Source organism: Myotis yumanensis, unplaced genomic scaffold (genome assembly GCF_028538775.1).
Source record: "Myotis yumanensis isolate MYYU_CA2020_CCGP unplaced genomic scaffold, mMyoYum1.0.hap1 SCAF_12, whole genome shotgun sequence".
NCBI lineage: Eukaryota > Metazoa > Chordata > Mammalia > Chiroptera > Vespertilionidae > Myotis > Myotis yumanensis.
In genome coordinates this window covers 28,515,270-28,533,455 of record NW_027223763.1, presented here as the reverse complement: position 1 = coordinate 28,533,455, position 18,186 = coordinate 28,515,270, and the positions used below count along the sequence as shown (strand labels likewise).

At 37.0% G+C, this 18,186-nt stretch overlaps 1 protein-coding gene across 2 annotated transcripts in view; it reads left to right on the top strand.

Annotated features, from left to right (window-relative positions):
• RECK (reversion inducing cysteine rich protein with kazal motifs) overlaps nucleotides 1-18,186 on the top strand; it is a 64,971-nt gene that overhangs the window by 26,153 nt on the left and 20,632 nt on the right. Inside the window, exons 2-6 of one of the 2 annotated variants that reach the window (XM_070431210.1) lie at nucleotides 403-450; nucleotides 2,034-2,135; nucleotides 11,794-11,827; nucleotides 14,134-14,331; nucleotides 15,413-15,680. In XM_070431210.1, the coding sequence (XP_070287311.1) occupies nucleotides 2,115-2,135; nucleotides 11,794-11,827; nucleotides 14,134-14,331; nucleotides 15,413-15,680 (521 nt within the window). In that variant the 5' untranslated portion in view covers nucleotides 403-450; nucleotides 2,034-2,114. The remainder of the gene's footprint in view (nucleotides 1-402; nucleotides 451-2,033; nucleotides 2,136-11,793; nucleotides 11,828-14,133; nucleotides 14,332-15,412; nucleotides 15,681-18,186) is intronic. The other variant, XM_070431209.1, reaches the window with a different exon arrangement.

Genomic DNA, 18,186 nt, shown 5'->3' with positions numbered 1-18,186 from the left:
CTGAGGAAAAGTTAGTATGAGAACTTATAATATGAAGGGTTAAAGAAGAAGCAAAATATAAATATCCTGGCAGAACTTCACAAGAAAATTTGCTGCAGAGTGGAATTCAGCTAAAAAAAAATGTCTTCTGATTTACATTTCCTTCAAAGTTATCTGGTTTCTGAAATAACAAAAAGACTGTGTTATTATGTGAGATTAAAGCCATAAAAGGTTAGAGTGAAGTTCTAGCATATCCGATAGGTTCTGGGACTGATGTTTGTTTAAGAGAAATTGCATGAAATGTGTTTGTTGTATATAAGGAATTTTAAAATATTTGAGCATAAGGTTTTCCTGTTCTTTTTTATTCTGTGCTGAATAGCAATGTATAATAAAATTAATGGAGAAATTTGTTGTCTCATTTAGGCATCTTCAAAAAATGATATTTCCAAAGTTTGCAGAAAAGAATATGAGGTATGTATATTATTTAACAAATTTGGATAGATTATTCAGATATTATAAAAATGGATAGAATCACTTAAATTTTAAAATGAATTCATTCTTACATAAATTGCCTTTTACTTTTCAGAAAATATAGCCTTGACAAAAATATCATTTGTCTTCTTTAGAAATCTTAAGACTTTAGTTGACTTTTGTTGAAATTAAGCATTAATTTTAAATAAATGCCTAAATCACATATACAGAGGATTTAACCTATAATGTTTTCTTAACAAAGCAATTGGTTGTATCCAAAGTTGTAAAATAATTTTTCTTAGGATCCATATTCTCTTTTCCCCTTTTCCTATCCCTTGACCCCCCCAAAAAAAGAAAAGAAAAGAAACAAACCCATATTGCTATTGTGAATAGCTTCAATTTTTCCTAGGATCTTGCATTTGGGTGGGGTGGGGTGAGGTGAAAGTACTAACTTACAAAGGCTGTATTAAATCTGAAGGAGTCTTGTCTCCCAATGGTAGTATTTCAAGCACTGTGATATCGAGATGGGAGAGTTATTAGGGCAGAAGTAGGTAAGGTGTTTCATATCATGCAAATATGTACAGAAGTGTCCCTGATGTGAAAAGGTTCCTTATTGGGACTTTGTTTTGTTTCTAGAATTTCATGGTTAAATGTGACAGCATTATTATTTTTTCATAGTATAAAACCATGTAATTAAGGATACTTAAGTGCATATACCTCACTCATCATCTATAATAATAAAAGCATAATATGCTAATTAGACCGGACATCCTTCCGGACGAAGTGGGGCTGCGAGGGAAGCCTGTGTCCTGATTGCCTGCCAGCGGCTGGAGGGAAGCCCCGTCCCGGGTGCCAGAGGGAAGCTGAGCTGGGGGGGAGGGAGGGTGAGGGAGGAAGGCCTACTCTTGCATGAATTTCATGCATCGGGCTTCTAGTTTTTATATATAAACATTGGAATTCTTATTGCTTTTTTTTTTTTTTTCCATCCTCTCCTAAGGATATGTTCATTGATTTTGGAGAGAGAAAGGTGGGGAGGGGGAAGAGAAACATCAGTCAGTTGCCTCCTGTGCAAGCCCCTCCCAGGGTTTGAACCCGCAACCTAGGTATGTACCCTTAGCAGGAGTCAAATCCAAAGCCTCAAAGCATATGGGACGATGCTCTAACCAACTGAGCCACCTGGACAGGGTTCTATTGCTTTTAATAGTCGGTGTGCTCTTGGAGAAGAAAGACAGGACAAATTTCTTAACTGCTTCTAGATTATAGTTCTGATTTGCTTTTTTTCTTTTCTCAAAGCTTATAATTCTGCCTCTTGATTAATATTTTTAAATTGGAGAATCTTATTTATCTTTTGTCTCTTTGTACTATTTGCTAACTTACCTCTGTTCCTCTGAAGACAAATTTCCAAATTAACTGTAACTTTCCTCTCTTATTGAAGAGAGCCTTGCTATAAAGAAGTAAAATACCTTTTTTTTCTTATCTCTCTACCTTTGAAATAACTAGTTTTAGTTTCTCTTGAACAAAGTGGCTAACTATAATTCCTTCTTTTCTCCCACATGATGTCTGACATTGTCCATCTCCTGTAGCCTGTCCTCCATTATTTTAGTGTGCTTCCTTCTCTTGTCTGGATTTCCGCATTGCCCTAGGAAGTCTGCCAGTATGTGTTGATGAAGGACGGGACAGGAAAGGTAAGAGAGATAAACACTGTCCTATGAGAGATATACTAAGAGTAGTTTACTTTTAGTAGTTTATTTCTCTTACTTGGTTTAGAATTAAGAACCTATTTTCCAAAAAGCTACATGCCAAGAGAGTTCATTTGTATATATAAAAAAGTTGAACTTCCTAATAATTCAAGATAATTCAAAACTCAGTTTGATTTCTTATATGTATTTAGAAATAAAAAGAGAGACAAGAGCACTTTAATACAGAAAGAGGGTTCTGCATTATAAACCCCAAATAATAATCACTGTCATGATTGTTGAAATTTAGTTTAAAGATAATGGCTAAAGTGAATTGGGTAAGTTTGGTATTGTGGAACCTATTTTAACTGGATTGGTTGTTTATCAACATTAGAATAATTTATAAAATTAGGCTTTTAGTATCTTTTTCTTTTTTTTTAAATATATTTTATTGATTTTTTACAGAGAAGAAGGAAGAGGGACAGAGAGTTAGAAACATCGATTAGAGAGATCGATCAGCTGCCTCCTGCACGCCCCCTACTGGGGATGTGCCCGCAACCCAGGTACATGCCCTTGACCGGAATCGAACCTGGGACCTCTCAGTCCGCAGGCCGACGCTCTATCCACTGAGCCAAACCGGTTTCGGCTGTATCTTTTTATTAACACTAGAGTGGTCCCTGGGGTGAACTTCTAGTTGTGTAAGTTTTCCTTTAGGCTTACGATATTAGGGGTTAGCATTTATCCTGAAGGATGGTTTTTTATAGTTTGATTAGAGATTCAGAGAGTGAATAATATATTCAAAGGAGCTAATGTTTCTCTTTCTTGGTGAGCTGATGCAGAATCGCTTTTGAGGGGATTTCCTAAGAATTTACTTACTTGAATAAAGTTAAAACATTTTAATAACATTTAAGATTCTGAGTTTGTTTTCAATGAAGCTAAGATAAATCAGTTAAATGTAAGACATTATTATGTCTGATTTTATAACATCTGGTTTCTTACACAAATCAATACTAGTAAATATTTATTGAATACCGAGAGGCAGGGTTTTTTTTTGTGTGTGTGTGTGTGTGTGTGTGTGTGTGTGTGTATTTTTTTTTACTGATTTCAGAGAGGAAGCGAGAGGGGGAGAGAGAGAAACATCAATGAGAGAGTCATTGATTGGCCTCCTGCACACCCCACGCAAGGGATCAAGCCGCAACCTAGGCATGTACCTTGACTAGGAATTGAACCGTGACCTTCTGGCTCATAGGTCGACGTCAACCACTGAACCAAAACAGATGAGGCCCCAAACTAGGCTGATAGCAACAGAGTCGAGTATTCAGGAATAAATGAGAGACTTGAAGGCAGAATCCATCCACAGAATTTATTGATGGATTCAATATAGGAGATGATATTCAGGGAAATAAAAAAATAATTATTAGTGAATCAGTGAATTGGGAGATAGAACTGAAGAAATTGCCCTAACCGGTTTGGCTCAGAGGATAGAGCGTTGACCTGCGGACTGAAGGGTCCCGGGTTCGATTCCAGTCAAGGGCATGTGCCTTGGTTGCGGGCACATCCCCAGTAGGGGGTGTGCAGGAGGCAGCTGATGGATGTTTCTCTCTCATCCATGTTTCTAACTCTCTATCCCTCTCCCTTCCTCTCTGTAAAAAATCAATAAAATATATTTAAAAAAGAAGAAAGAACTGAAGAAATTATTTGGCATAGCTGCATAAAGGGACAGGCTGAAAGAGTTTAAGGGAAATGGTGGATAGAGAAAGTCATCTAATTGGAATACTAGAAGAGAAGAAAGAATATGGAGTAGATTCAATGTTTAAAGAAGCCCAACAAATCCCCAGCAGGATTTTAAAAATGTATATTTATAGACACACCTCATAGCCAAAGATCTTAAAAGCAGTCAGAAAAAAGGACATCACCTTTAAAGGAGACCATCAGCTGATTTCTTAATAGCAACAGAGGAGGCCAGAGACAGAATGATACCTAAACTTCTCTGAAAGAAAATAACTATTAATCTAGAATCCCATGTCTAGCAAAAAAAATTTTTCATAATTAAGATATTTCCAGACAACAAAAGCAGAGAATTGCCATTACTGGACCCTTTATAGAAAGAATTCCTCTCTAAAGGAAGTTCTAAAATAGCTATAGTTATTGAAATGCAAAAGAAAAAAAAAGAATGATGACAATACAAAGTGAGTAAGTCACAACATACACATGTTTAAAACAATAATGTATTTTTTAGTTTTTTTAAAAAGAAAATACACAACAATAGCATATACATTGGGAAGGTTGTTTAAAGAAATTGAAGTATGTTGAGTGTTAGGTCTTTTTAAATGTTAATACCTATATCTCAGAGGTAGTTAGGAATGCAGGACTAAAGAAGAGAAGAGAAATCATGCCCAAAGATAACTGTGAAGTAAACCTTGAACTTCAAGAGTAAAAGAAAACAATGTAAGAAAAAGCATAGAAAAAGGGAGAGAGCTGGGCTTTGAAAGTTGCTTCTTTAGGGAACTAGAGGAGAAGGAGCCAGATACTAATCTGAGAGGACCAGACCTATGTTCAAAATGAAATGAGATATTCCAAGAAAAAGAACTTCCTATCACTGGCAGTGTTCAAGTAAAGGCTTACTGGATTCACCTGTTGTGAAGGGGATTTCTGTAGTGGACAGGAGATTTGACTAAAGATCTCTCAACTCTACAGTTCTCTTATTCTGACCAACACTTAAGAAAGAGTGCTTCCTTCAGTAGTTAAGAGTACTTCTTTCAAAATCACATCTGTTTGGTCGGGGCCACCAAAATCAACCAGTGGCTTGAAACTCTGGCATGGACATGTTCAAGTGTCATGAGAATGCTCACTTCCAGGTTCTCCATGCATTTTCACAGGCTTGGTCCTTAGCCCACCTAGAAGTATTGGTCAGGCCACCAGATTCATGAATATATGATGTTAGAACCAGAGATGATACTTAAAATATTTAATAACTGGAACCCCATAGGCACCAACAGTCAGAACAAATGCGGGCTATAAACCATCAATGTAGCCATACTATTGCACATTGGCTGATTAGAACTAAAGTAAAAACGAACCCATGTTTTCCATGAGTTATGATACAAGTGTAATTTTAAAAAATTGTCTGATGATAGTTATTTTCTTCCTTGAACGTCATAATAAACATCAAGATGATCTGAGGCTGGTAAATTTCCAGGGACCTGGCAATGGTTAATGACACAAATTTTAGTTTCAAGCTGATAAATCCATTTTCTACCTTTATGTCAGTCCTTACCTGCCATTCTCTTAACATAATGGCCATAAATATAAATACCTTTCCACTTGCTGCATGACCCACTGAAGAATAATGCTACAAATTTGTCATCAGACTTACTTCGTCCACAGATTCTTCTTTATGCTTTCTTTATATTTTCAGAAATGTCATCTTCATTTCTCTCCTTTCTTTCCTAGCTTTGTTCAGTCCAGTTATTTGATGTTACTTTATAAGGAAGATGAGAAACTGTGAAGGAAAGTCTGTAAAAGATATTTTTGTGAGGACTCACTTTTTTAAAATCTTTAGGCATTTAAGTTGTAAACTCAACAGTTGCTAAACAAAACTAAAATAATATTCTGTCCTGGAGCTCTGGTCCTATAAAAATACTAAAATAAAATTAAGATTCAGGGTGTTAAAAAGAGGCTCTAAGAAGCTCAATAACAAAGATGGTTGGCCTTGTGAGTTTTAGGCTCAGTTCTTTCAGCATCATTCTATCAACATGCTGCTAAACGCATAAGAGAAGGGTGCAGGTATGTGTTAAATTTTATTTTTTGACTATTCACATGGTTCAAAATTTTAAATGTTATACAATAAAAAGTCTTTTGTTCACCTCTTGTACTGCAGCCACTCAGTTCCTTACGTTACCAGAGATATCTTATGCATATAAAAGCAAATATGTACATATATTCCTCCTCTGCCCCTCTGTAACACAAATGGTAGCCTGCCATACACTTTGACCTACCCCTGGATGCCAGTGTTTGGTGCATATTTATGTATGTCTACATGGGCTATACAATATATCCTCAGGAAATTCAAAATTAAATGTATTTTATTTTGCTTCATTTTCTCTCAAATTAACCTTGATTCTAGATTTACTACCAGAAGCATAAAGAAAAGGGATGAAAAAATATCCCCATTTAGAGATAGGATTACCAGGATATCAGCACCAGCAGGATTGTCTGGGTGGCTGGAGGCCTCCTACACCTCAGTGTGATTGGATCTGTGCTGCAGTGGTTCTAAGAATAGAGACAGTCAGCTGTGGGGGGTTTTAGTAAAAAGAATCTTGTGGTACTTTGCCCCAGCAAAGCCTTCAGGGGACCTAAATGTAAAGATAAGGAAACTCCGAAAATTGTCGTGATATAGTAAGTAGAAAACTGAATGGGAGGCTTGGTAAATGGTAAAATGCTATATAGGTGTACTGTATCTGAGTAGATTTGAGCCGTTACCTGCAGCTGATGAGCTCCAAAAAGAGCGAAACCTATTAGGTCCTGCAGTACTGGCTTAAGATAGTATAAAACCGTGATTGTGTTCCATTTGTATATTGTTTCGTTTTGTCATACTTTATATTATAGTTTGGGGAAGATAATAACTCCTATTTAGTCTCCCAGTACTAGTATATTTCCTCTCTAGTCCATTTTTCCGAGAAGTCACCTGAATGAGATCATACCAAAAGGGAAATTTAATCGTTCAGATTATATTATGACCTGGTCTAATCTCCATGGCCAGTTTTTCCCCACTAGGCAATCTCATCTACTCCCCCATAACGTCATTGCCCCTATATGATGACAAACCCAGAATCTTCTTTGCTAGCTTCGTTTAAGTCAGCTGTGGGCAAACTACAACCTGCCGGCCGGATCCGGCCCGTTTGAAATGAATAAAACTAAAAAAAAAAGACCGTACCCTTTTATGTAATGATGTTTACTTTGAATTTATAATAGTTCACACAAACACTCCATCCATGCTTTTGTTCCGGCCCTCCGGTCCAGTTTAAGAACCAATTGTGGCCCTCGAGTCAAAAAGTTTGCCCACCCCTGGTTTAAGTACTCCTGAATCACTCTTGAATGTGTACTTTTGATATTCAATTGGCATTTCAAATCAGGCAAACTGATTGTTACCCTTCCTACTTTCCCTACCCTTCCTTCCCTCCTTCCCTTCTGCTGCATACCGCCCCCCCCCCCCCCCACACACACACTAACTAAACCTTTTTCTTACATGTCTTTCATCATCTCCCACAAATAACTGGCTATCAAGCTCTAAAAACTTGCCTTCGAAATATATCTTAAATCAGTCTGCTTTCCAGATCCTCAATTACTGTCTTAGCTGAGGCCTTTAAACCACTTTCTGGACAACAGCTGCCCAACTAGTTTTCCTATCTCTAATTTCTTCTTTTATCTACTACTTTCTTAGAATGGTTTCTTGAAAGACCAAATATAGTCATATCACTCCCTTAAATAAAATACATGGTTAATAGCAGAAATTATAAGTTGCATAAGGGAGGGAAGAGTCAGAGGCTAGATAGAGAAGAGCTTGGTATGTCAGACTGAGGAACATGAACTTTATCCTAAGGTGAGCCATTGAGGAGTTTTGTTAATTGTAGTTGTACAACCTGTTTGTTCTACCTGAAAGTCCCTCTTTCTGAATCTATCCTATCACTCCCCATTCAGTGATATGATGAAGCTGGGATCTTACTAGCTAGGGATAACCGATTATTAAATATTCAGGAGTTTTGTAAACCAGTTTTAAGTTTGAAAGCAGCTATGATTAGGGTATTAATGGACATCAGCAAATACGGCAAAATCTGGACTCTTCCCCCGATCCCCAAACTCCCTTGAAAGCTGATCCCAGCACACCACTACCCCTATCCAACTGGCAACTTTGCTTCAAATTTTGACTTAGTTTCTATTTAAAAACTTTCCTGCCAAGTTCTCTTGCCTCCACACACATAAAATTGATTGCTACTTCTAAAGTCCTTTACATGCTTTATTATATAGCATTTGTCATCTTATAGGATAATTCTGTTCACATGTCACTTTTTAATACTACACTCTGAGTTCCTGGAGGCAGAGTCTATGTCTCTTTTGTCTTTGCATCTGTCATTCATTTATTCACTCAGCATTCATTGAATTTATACACTCCAAAATGAGAGACTTAATTGGTGTCAGACACTTTCTCAGGATACAAAGATGAAAGGATTTAGCCACTACCTACTAGAAGCTCATAGTCTAGTTCATTAGAAGAGAGAAATTCAAATAGTTCATTACAATACAGTGAGACAAGTACATTGCTAGAAGTCTGTACAAGACACTTTGGTGCCTGGAGGAACAAAAATCCCTGTTCAGGGTAATGGGGAAATCTCTACAGAACAGGTAAGAATTAAAGGATGAACAAAAATTTTTTACCTTGTAAAAAGGTGCTACAATTAGTATTTTTATAGATAGAACTAGAGGCCCGGAGCACAAAATTCATGCACTGAGTGTGTGTGTGTGGGGGGGGGGGGGGGGGGGGGGGGGTCACTCAGCCCAGCCTGAGCCCTCTCACAGTCCAAGGAGCCCTCGGGGGATGTCCAACTGCCGTGGAGGCGGGAGAGGCTCTCGCCAGCGTGAGCCTGGCTTCTGGCTGAGTGGCACTTCCCCCTGTGGGAGCTCACTGACCACCAGGGAGCAGCTCCTGCGTTGAGCATCTGCCCCCTGGTGGTCAGTGTGCATCATAGCGACCAGTCATTCTGCTGTTCGATTGATTTGCATATTAGCCTTTTATTATATAGGATTTTTAACAGGAATTTTTTTTCACTCTGGACAGCTGACTTGCACAGGTTCTTTGTTTCAGAATAAATAACACGTGTATAAAGTCTATAAATTAGGCATTCTTTGGATGAGTAGAGAAAGCACTTAATATAGCACGTCATTGAAAAACATCATTTTGTTCAACATTGTTTAGTAATGATGTTGGTGAGAGATGCTGTAGGAACTTAACTCTTGTTTATATCAATTAGCCAATGGTAAAATAGCATTATATATTCTTTTGTGAAAGTCACAGAAACTATCAACGATGTTAAGTGCGGACTTACTGTATTGTATCTGTTATCACAATAATGTTGTCCAGCTGTATAGTGAAGTTGAAGATCTCTTGAGACCCTGTCAACTCCAGTATACTGACATATTCTTTGGGTCTCTGATGTTGTGGTAGATCTTCACTTCAGTAACACTGTAACTTTGATCTAGTCTAGGGTAAAAAATGAGTGGTGAGGGCGCTGTTATAGGAAGGCACATTGGGTATAATATTGGTGGCAGAATGTCAAAAGAGGCTCCATTTAATAATATATTTATTATATACCAATAATTATAAACTCTCAGTTACTTCCTGTTTTTGCCACCAGGTGGCGATCAGACATTTGAAGGACAATTGACTAAGAACTCAAGATTGGCTATCTTAAGAAATGAGGAAAGCCTGGCCAGCATGGCTCAGTGATTGAGAGTTGACCTATGAACCAGGAGGTCACGGTTCGATTCCCAGTCAAGGCACATGCCCAGGTTGTGGGCTCAATCCCCAGTGGGAGGCATGCAGGAGGCAACCAATCAATGATTCTCTCTCCCCATTGATGTTTCTATCTCTCCCTCTCCCTTTCTCTTTGAAATCAATAAAAATATATAATAAATAAAAGAAATGAGGAAATATAAATTAATGCTGTGACTCATTATGTGTATATCTTAAGCCCTGTCAAACTAATCAGCAGTAATTAAACAGTGAAAAGTGGAGTTATCTATGGTTCAGTTACCTAAGAAATAATTTATACCTATATATAGTTACTTAAGATTAGAAATCTTTTATCACAAAAGGTGACAATGATTAGAGTCTGTGTAATCATGATGAGTGTAAAGTAATCAAGAGAAGGGTTGAAGGCCCATTCTTTTAAACATTAAAATTGGTAAAGATAGAGATATAAAAACAGTATTAACACTGAGGAAATATAAATGTTTTTGGTTTAACAAATTAGAGTAAATCTATTTGTGAAGGGTCTATCAATAGACATTAAGAGAAATGAAAGATACTTAGGGAATATTTCTGAACTCTGGATATGATGTCAAGAGAGACAGCTGTGCCCTTCTTCTAAATCAGGGGTCAGCAAACTTTTTCTGTAAAGAGCCATACAGCAAATACTTGAAGCTTGCAGGCCATATGGTTTCTTTCTACCCAATTCTACCATCTTAGTGTGGGTAAAAGCTAGGGTCTATAAGTATTTTCCTTTGTAGGCCTGTCTCTGGCGTCTGTCAAATAAGGAGTTAGATTAGATCATCTCTGACATTTTTCAGATTTTGTGTCCTTTTGTACATCTCTCATACAAAGTGATCCCACAGGCTGACCCAGAGTGATATTTCTTTTATTTGTAAGGTCAAATTTTTATTTTTTTTAAATATATTTTTATTGATTTCAGAGAGGAAGGAGAGGGAAAGAGAGATAGAAACATCAATGATGAAAGAGAGTCATTGATTGGCTGCCTTCTGCACACACCCTACTGGGGATGAAGCTCGCAACCCTGGCATGTGCCCCGAATGGAAATCAAACCACAACCTCCTGGTTCATAAGTCGATGCCCAACCGCTGAGCCACGCTGGCCGGGCTTGAAGCTAGGTTTTAAATATCAGTAAAGCTGGTCCTTTAACAAGTCCAGATCACATGGCTGGCTTGTGATTTAGCTGAACTTAAAAGCCCAAATCATCTCTATTCAACAATAGGGTGCACTTGATTTCCATTTACCTTTTATTTATGCCCATATCATTTCTTTTAAGAATTCATCCTTTTCCAATTGTGAGTGATAATAATCATGGCGGACAAGCCCTGAGTATCCAAATGGCCATGTATAGGAATATTTTGTTTTTGTCTTTCTGTACTTCTTCTTTTCCTTACAATGACTTTAACACAGTGTGATATTATCTGAGAGTAATCTAAGAGCTCTGTAAACACTAATTTGAGTCTCAGGCTCTGCTTTTGACTTGCTCTGTGACTTTGAGCAGTTTATCCGCTGCTGAGAAAACCAGTCCTTCATCTGTAAAATGATAGAGCGATTCCCATCTGTCCACAGGATGACTATGTAAGAAACACCTTTGAAGCCTTGTTTAAATTTTTGTGCTTTACTCCTGAGTCTGTGTCTTTGTCTAGGATAAGGCCTAGGAAGCTCAGGTGATACTAGTGCATGGCCAAGTTTGATAACAATTAAAGATGACCTCTAAGGTTCTGGCAACTCTAAAATGCAGTGGTTATGTGAAATATGTATATTTCCCTGGAGGTCCTTTATTATATATCATTTTCTGGCACTTCTATATATTCCTGCAAGAAATAATTGAGATTAATATATTGTAGTTTCCCCCACATACACACATTGGTATAGCTTTACATAAACTTGGTTTGCCATAACATGGTCAGTTTATGGCTCAGATGACAATCTTGATCCCTAATGTGTATTAGAAGACGGTTTCCCTTTCACCAGAATGCCATCGTATAGCTTTTTTGTTTTCAGTCTTGGATTTAGAAAGAATTAAATGTTTGTGATATCCTGATTTCCATATAACCATAAAGTGAAATAAAATTAGAAATTCAGTGTGGTTGTTAATTTCTGTTTGTTTTTAATTTACAGAATGCTCTTTTCAGTTGCATTAGCAGAAATGAAAGTAAGTATGTTATTGACGGTTATACAAACAGTCCAAAGAGCAAAGCACAGTTTACAGATTATGATTTAGCTGTTGTAAACACTGCCAAGACCCTGCATTATAACTTAGGCTCTTAGTAAACCATCTGAAGGACGGTGCCCCGCAGGATTCTGCTAGGCACCTTCTTCTGGAGTGCTTAGGCCATTCGTTCCCATGTCCTATACTAGTGCTAGATGTATTAGAGGAAGATCACGTATTTACCCCATCTGAGTAAATAGGATCACTTTCAGAAGTTAAGCACTCCCACGTGACACAATGCTGCACTTGCTGAGGGCTGCCACTCAGTTCAGTCAGCGGACTTTCACTACGTGCTGTGTGTGGAGCAAATACACATCTATAGGGGCAAACCCTGTAGACAAACAACTCTGGGACATGTGGCTTTTGGATGGTATCACTGATAAAAATGCTGTGGGACTTCAGAGGAAGGAGGGATCATATCCTGCAGGGATGTTTAGAGGTGACTTCATGAGTTGGTGACTGAGCTAGGCCTTAAAGGATGGGCAAGTTGTGAACAGTGGAGTTGGAGGAAGGGCATTCCAAATGAAGGGAATAGTGAGAAATAGGAAACACATCTGAGGAACGAAGAGTTGTCTAGGTTAGCTTGGCAGTGGGATATATCAAAGAATAATAAAAAACATTAGCTGTCTATACTTTATCTTCTACCCTTTCTCCCAGATACTCTCTGACACATAATCTTATGTCCTCCCACAGTGGTGAGGAAGCCAGCATAATGGGGAATCAGAAGATAGGCATCCTTATCCTGTTCTCACGTTTCTCTTCTGTCCTCAGCATCCCCCCAAGACCCCCACCCACTTTATCCTCCTTGACATAGACAAATGTGATAAATGTAGCCATTAATAATTGTTCTTTGTGATGCAAATGAACAATGCATCAGTGAACACAATAAATTTGGTAGTAATTACAAGTCGAAAACTTATGTGGCACAATAGGTATGAAACAGTGTCCTTGCCCAGGGAACTGAGGCCTGTCCTGCATTAGTTCAGTCCTAGTTTAATTAATTTATATATGCTCTTATCACTACCGTTATTATTTCTGGAAGTTGCCTGCACATTCACCAGAAATCTGATTCTGGTTCCTCCATAACCATCTCTAATAATTATCAGAGATTTCCTACCTGTCTTTCTCTTACCCTTTTCCTACCATACCTCTATCTTGTCTTCCTTCAGCTTCCCACAGATTGCTTAGCCTCTCTATGAATATTTCTTGCTCTTTCCATTATAAATTCCACATTTGCACTACCCAGTCACTCATCTAGCTCTTCCAAGATACTTTAAATGGTCCTCTTGATTTTTAAAAATACATAAATCCAGAGTCAAACATGGGTTTTACTTTTCAAAATTGAAAAGGTTATATCAGTTGTAAAGTGAAGACTATTTTAATTTAGGCATATTCTTGCAGATGTTCAAACATTGTAGAACTTTGGGGCTTTTGTTTCAAAATATACAATTATATAATAGTCTAACTTATGAAATGATCCTGAAATCTCTTAGTTTTTTCAAAATAAATTTTTTAATGATTTTAGAGAGGAATGGGGAGGGAGAGAGAGATAGAAACATCAATGATGAGAGAGAATCGTTGATCAGCTGCCTCTTGCACACCCCCTACTGCGGATGGAGCCCGTAATCAGGCCATGTACCCTGACAGGGAATTGGACTGTGACCTCCTGGTTTATAGGTCGATGCTCAGCCACTGAGCCACACCCGCTGGGCTCTCTCTTAGTTTTTAATGGTCCTATTTCATAAATGTGAGACATTTGGGGTTTGGTTTTATTTTGTTTTGTTTTGCTTTGCTTTGCTTTGTTTATAAATCTCCACAAATCTAATGTGGAAAGCTGTTCTAGTAGTTCTCACCATGGGCACTATTGGCATTTCGGGAAACATTGGCTGTGTGAGACTGCCCTGTACATTTACTAGTCCTGACCCCCATGCACTAAATTGCATCAATGTTCCCCACGTCACGAAAACCAGAAACATTAACATACGCATTCACATTCTCCCAGGGGGATGGTATTTCTCCTGCTGAAAGCCATTGGACTATAAGTTGACCAATAGTGACTTTCTTATACTGGTGGGCACCTGAATGTCCTAATGGCTATGCCTACATTAGTGCTGATTTTAAGTACTTGTCTTCTGTGGCATGGTTTTATTTCCAAAATTCAAAACGACACATGTTGTTTTGTCATGATGATGATTTATTGTTAGCAAATAGCTGATCCATTTCAATGTCCTCTCCTTTTTTCCCCTCAGTGGGCTCAGTGTGTTGCAGCTATGCAGGCCATCACACAAACTGCCGAGAATACTGTCAAGCCATTTTTCGAACAGACTCTTCTCCTGGCCCATCTCAGATCAAAGCAGTGGAAAATTATTGTGCCTCTATTAGTCCACAATTAATACACTGTGTGAACAATTATACCCAATCTTACCCAATGAGGAACCCAACAGATAGTAAGTAAAAGGGACATATTTCTCTCATTTCAATCTTTGGTAAAATAACCTGTAAAATAGAAGTAAAATTTTGTAGATATCTGCAGTCTGGGGCGTTTGGGAGATACCAGACTGCCTTTGGTGTTTAGATTTTACAGGTTGGACATTATTGTCACAGCTAAAATACGCCAGAACAACGGAGCTGGCAAGGGTATGAAGAAACAGGCACTCTATTCTGAGGTGGGAGAATTTGTTAGTACAGATTTGGGGTTACAACCATGAGAATTTCAAATAATTATACCTTTTAATCTAGCAATTCCACTTATCAGACTTTGTCCTTCAACAACACTTACAGATTGGCAAAATTTTATCTACACATGTAAAGGATATTTGCTACAATTTTGGTGATAATAGAGAAAAATTAGAAAAACCTAAACATCCATCAATAGGGTATTGATTAAAAGTGATAACTAGATAACTAAATCATATCGCTGTATAATAACAACAACTATATATTTACATAGAAAGAAGTTCAATATATAATAAATAAAGTTGCAGAACTAAATGTATAGTATGATACATTTTTAGTATATAACTATTTGTTCCATATTATATATATATATCTGTAATGTTTGGATTTTTACTAATAAACAGTTATTACTTTTTATTATAGAAACATCATTAAATGAGATGAGATCCCGCTATTTTTTAAAATGTCAGCTTGTGTATCCTATAATCAGTTTTCTTCAGGTTATCAAATTTTAAAAAGCTGACTAATTAACCAACTGACAAAAAACTGATAGGATTTATAAGCCAGATGCCATTGTTTTGATTTATACTGGAATATTGAAAGACTTGTTTTCCAATAATGGTGAGTTCTGGTAATAGATACCTAGTCTATAGGTATACCTGGTAAATAGCTTTATTTACTATACTGCAAAGTAATGGAGAGAGAATTTGGTGGGCCCTGTATACTGCAGATATTGATATATGACTCAGAGAAGTAATGGTTTCCAGTATAGCACCATGTTCTTTTTTTCTGAGTAGTACATGACATAAAACCAGCTAATTAAATTAAGCTACTTATATCCTGAAAATGTAGGTTTATATTGCTGTGACAGAGCTGAAGACCATGCTTGCCAAAGTGCCTGCAAGAGAATTCTAATGTCTAAGAAAACGGAAATGGAGATTGTTGACGGCCTCATTGAGGGTTGTAAGACCCAGCCCTTGCCTCAGGATCCTCTTTGGCAGTGTTTTCTTGAAAGCTCACAGTCTGTTCACCCTGGAGTCACTCTGCACCCTCCTCCCTCTACAGGCCTTGATGGGGCTAAATTGCATTGTTGTTCTAAAGCAAACACTTCAACATGTAGGTCAGTATCTCATTTTCCTTTATTAAAACCAGTAGAAAATAGCACTTTAAGTAATGATTTTTAAGTCTAACAAATATCTGTTATTCTCTTGCATCGTGTAGACTGTAGACTTGAGTTTAGAAGATATACAATTTTTCATTCTCTTATCCAGCAAATATTTATTGAGTATCATATATACAGTAATCCCCCCTTATTTGCAGTTTCGCTTCCCATGGTTTCAAGTTACCCTGGATCAACCATGGTGGGAAAATATTAAATGGAAAATTCCAGAAATAAATAATTCATGTTTTAAATTGCATGCTGTTCTGAGTAGTGTGATGATATCTCACACCATCCACCTCATCCATCCTGCTTTGTCCTTCCAGGATGTGAATCATGCCTTTGTCCAACAGCTCCAGGCTGTATATGATCCCTGCCCATTAGCCACTTAGTAATGTTTTAGGTCTAGGTGATCAGATCAGCTGTCAAGGTATTGCAGTGTTTGTGTCCAAATAGCCTTTATTTTACTGAATGGCCCCAAAGCTTAAGCAAGAGTGGTGATGCTGGCAATTCAGATATGTCAAAGAAAAGCCAGAAAGTGCTTCCTTTAAGTGAAAAGGTGTAAGTTCTTGACTCAATAAGGAAGGAAAAAAATCTGAGGTTGCTAAGAACTATGATAAAAATGAATCATCAGTGAAATTATGAAGAAGAAAAAAGAAATTCATGCTAATTTGCTGAGAGAGAAAAAAACCACATTCACATAACTTTTATTATAGTATATTATTATTTTATTATTAGTTTTTGTCAATCTCTTACTGTGCCTAATTTATAAATTAAACTTCATCATAGGTATGTATGCACAGGCAAAAACATAGGATATTATAGGGTTTGGTTTCCTCTGGGGGTCTTGGAATGTATTCCCTGCAGATTAAGGGGGACTACTATATACACAACATTGTTTTTGTACATCGAGTGGTGAAAGCACTGTGTTTTGGGGTATAGAGGATTAGTATTGGCAGGGCTAATAAATATTTTTAAGTAATACAATATGGATTCCACACTTGAGGATATTAAGTAAGCTTATAATTTAGAATATATTTTAATATGTCTGGCATCTAAGGGATATTCTCTTTGTTAAATTATGACACTTTGAACTTAACCAACTTTTTATATATATTAGTAAATAGCCTGGGTTGACACTTATACCCAAAGTTAGGTAGCAGTGTATAGACATTCATTTGGGTGATAGATACACTTAAGGATAAAAACTGACAGTACAGATACAGGATGGAGGAGACACAAGCTAGAGACAAGAATAAATGGAGATAACTAAGGTCCTGGTGGAACACAGGTGAAAAAGAAGTTTACTTTATTAGAGATATTTTGGGTGAGAAGGGACCAAATATTACTAGAATATCCTGAAGTGAATCTGACATAACAGGAGTAAAACCATCTTTCCTGTGGTTTCTAAATTGGATGGGCCTTTAGCAAAAAAAAGTGTGCCTAGAATAGCTCATCAAACTTTACCAAAGAGATGGAAAATATCCAAAGAAAATTAATAGAAGGACTTAAAGAGAAATGAAGTTGGTCCTGTAATTAAGGAGATTGGGTTGCTGGAAGGAACTGATAAATGTATTTATGGGAGGGATGCTGAGTAATTCTTTGAATGTCCACAAAAGAGTTTATGCCCCAAAGTCGCTGGAGATTGGAATGGCTGTGTTGTCTCAAAGAAATTCAGTAAAAAACACTGTTTGCCCTCTCTTACTTTGATGTAAGGTTTTCTGTCAACTAATGCTTTAACTTCCATCTTATTTTGTCCTCATTAAACTTTGTAAGATGATTGATTGGCATCTCAATTTGTATAATTTCTGTTTATATATAGAAAACTAACTCTGAGATGTTGTACAGAATGTTAACAAAAGGGCTTAAAGAGTAGTTAAGTTGGTTTGTACTAGAGAAAGGACTGATTTCCAGATCAAGATACCCAATGTAACATGATCTCACCTTCCTCATCCTCATGATGTATAAGTCCTTGAGAGCAGAGACCTGGTCTCTTTTATTCACCACTGCATACCTAGTGCCTTAAACAGGGCCTCACACAAATTAGGCACTCAATAAACATTAATAGAGTGAATGAACAAACATAAAATTAAAGATACCCTCCTCATAGGAGTAATTATGAAAATCAAATAAAATGTTACAGGAGTGGAGAATTTTTACTTGTGAATTTGCATATTTTTGTAGTATTAAAGTTTTGTACTACATGTATTTACATTTTTATTATATTTATAAATTTTAAAAATTAAACAAATGAATATAACATGTAAAAGCACTTTAGAAATAGTAATGATATTATTTTAACTATATACATGTATTTAAGTTGCACTGTAATCATTGACTACTGAAAATTAGAATGTCATGTATTAACTACAATAGTAGATAGAAGTTTTGGAATTCATAAGCCTTTACATAGAGAATGTCTTAATATATCTTCAGAAATATAAGTGGTTTGGGGATAGTTTTTCAG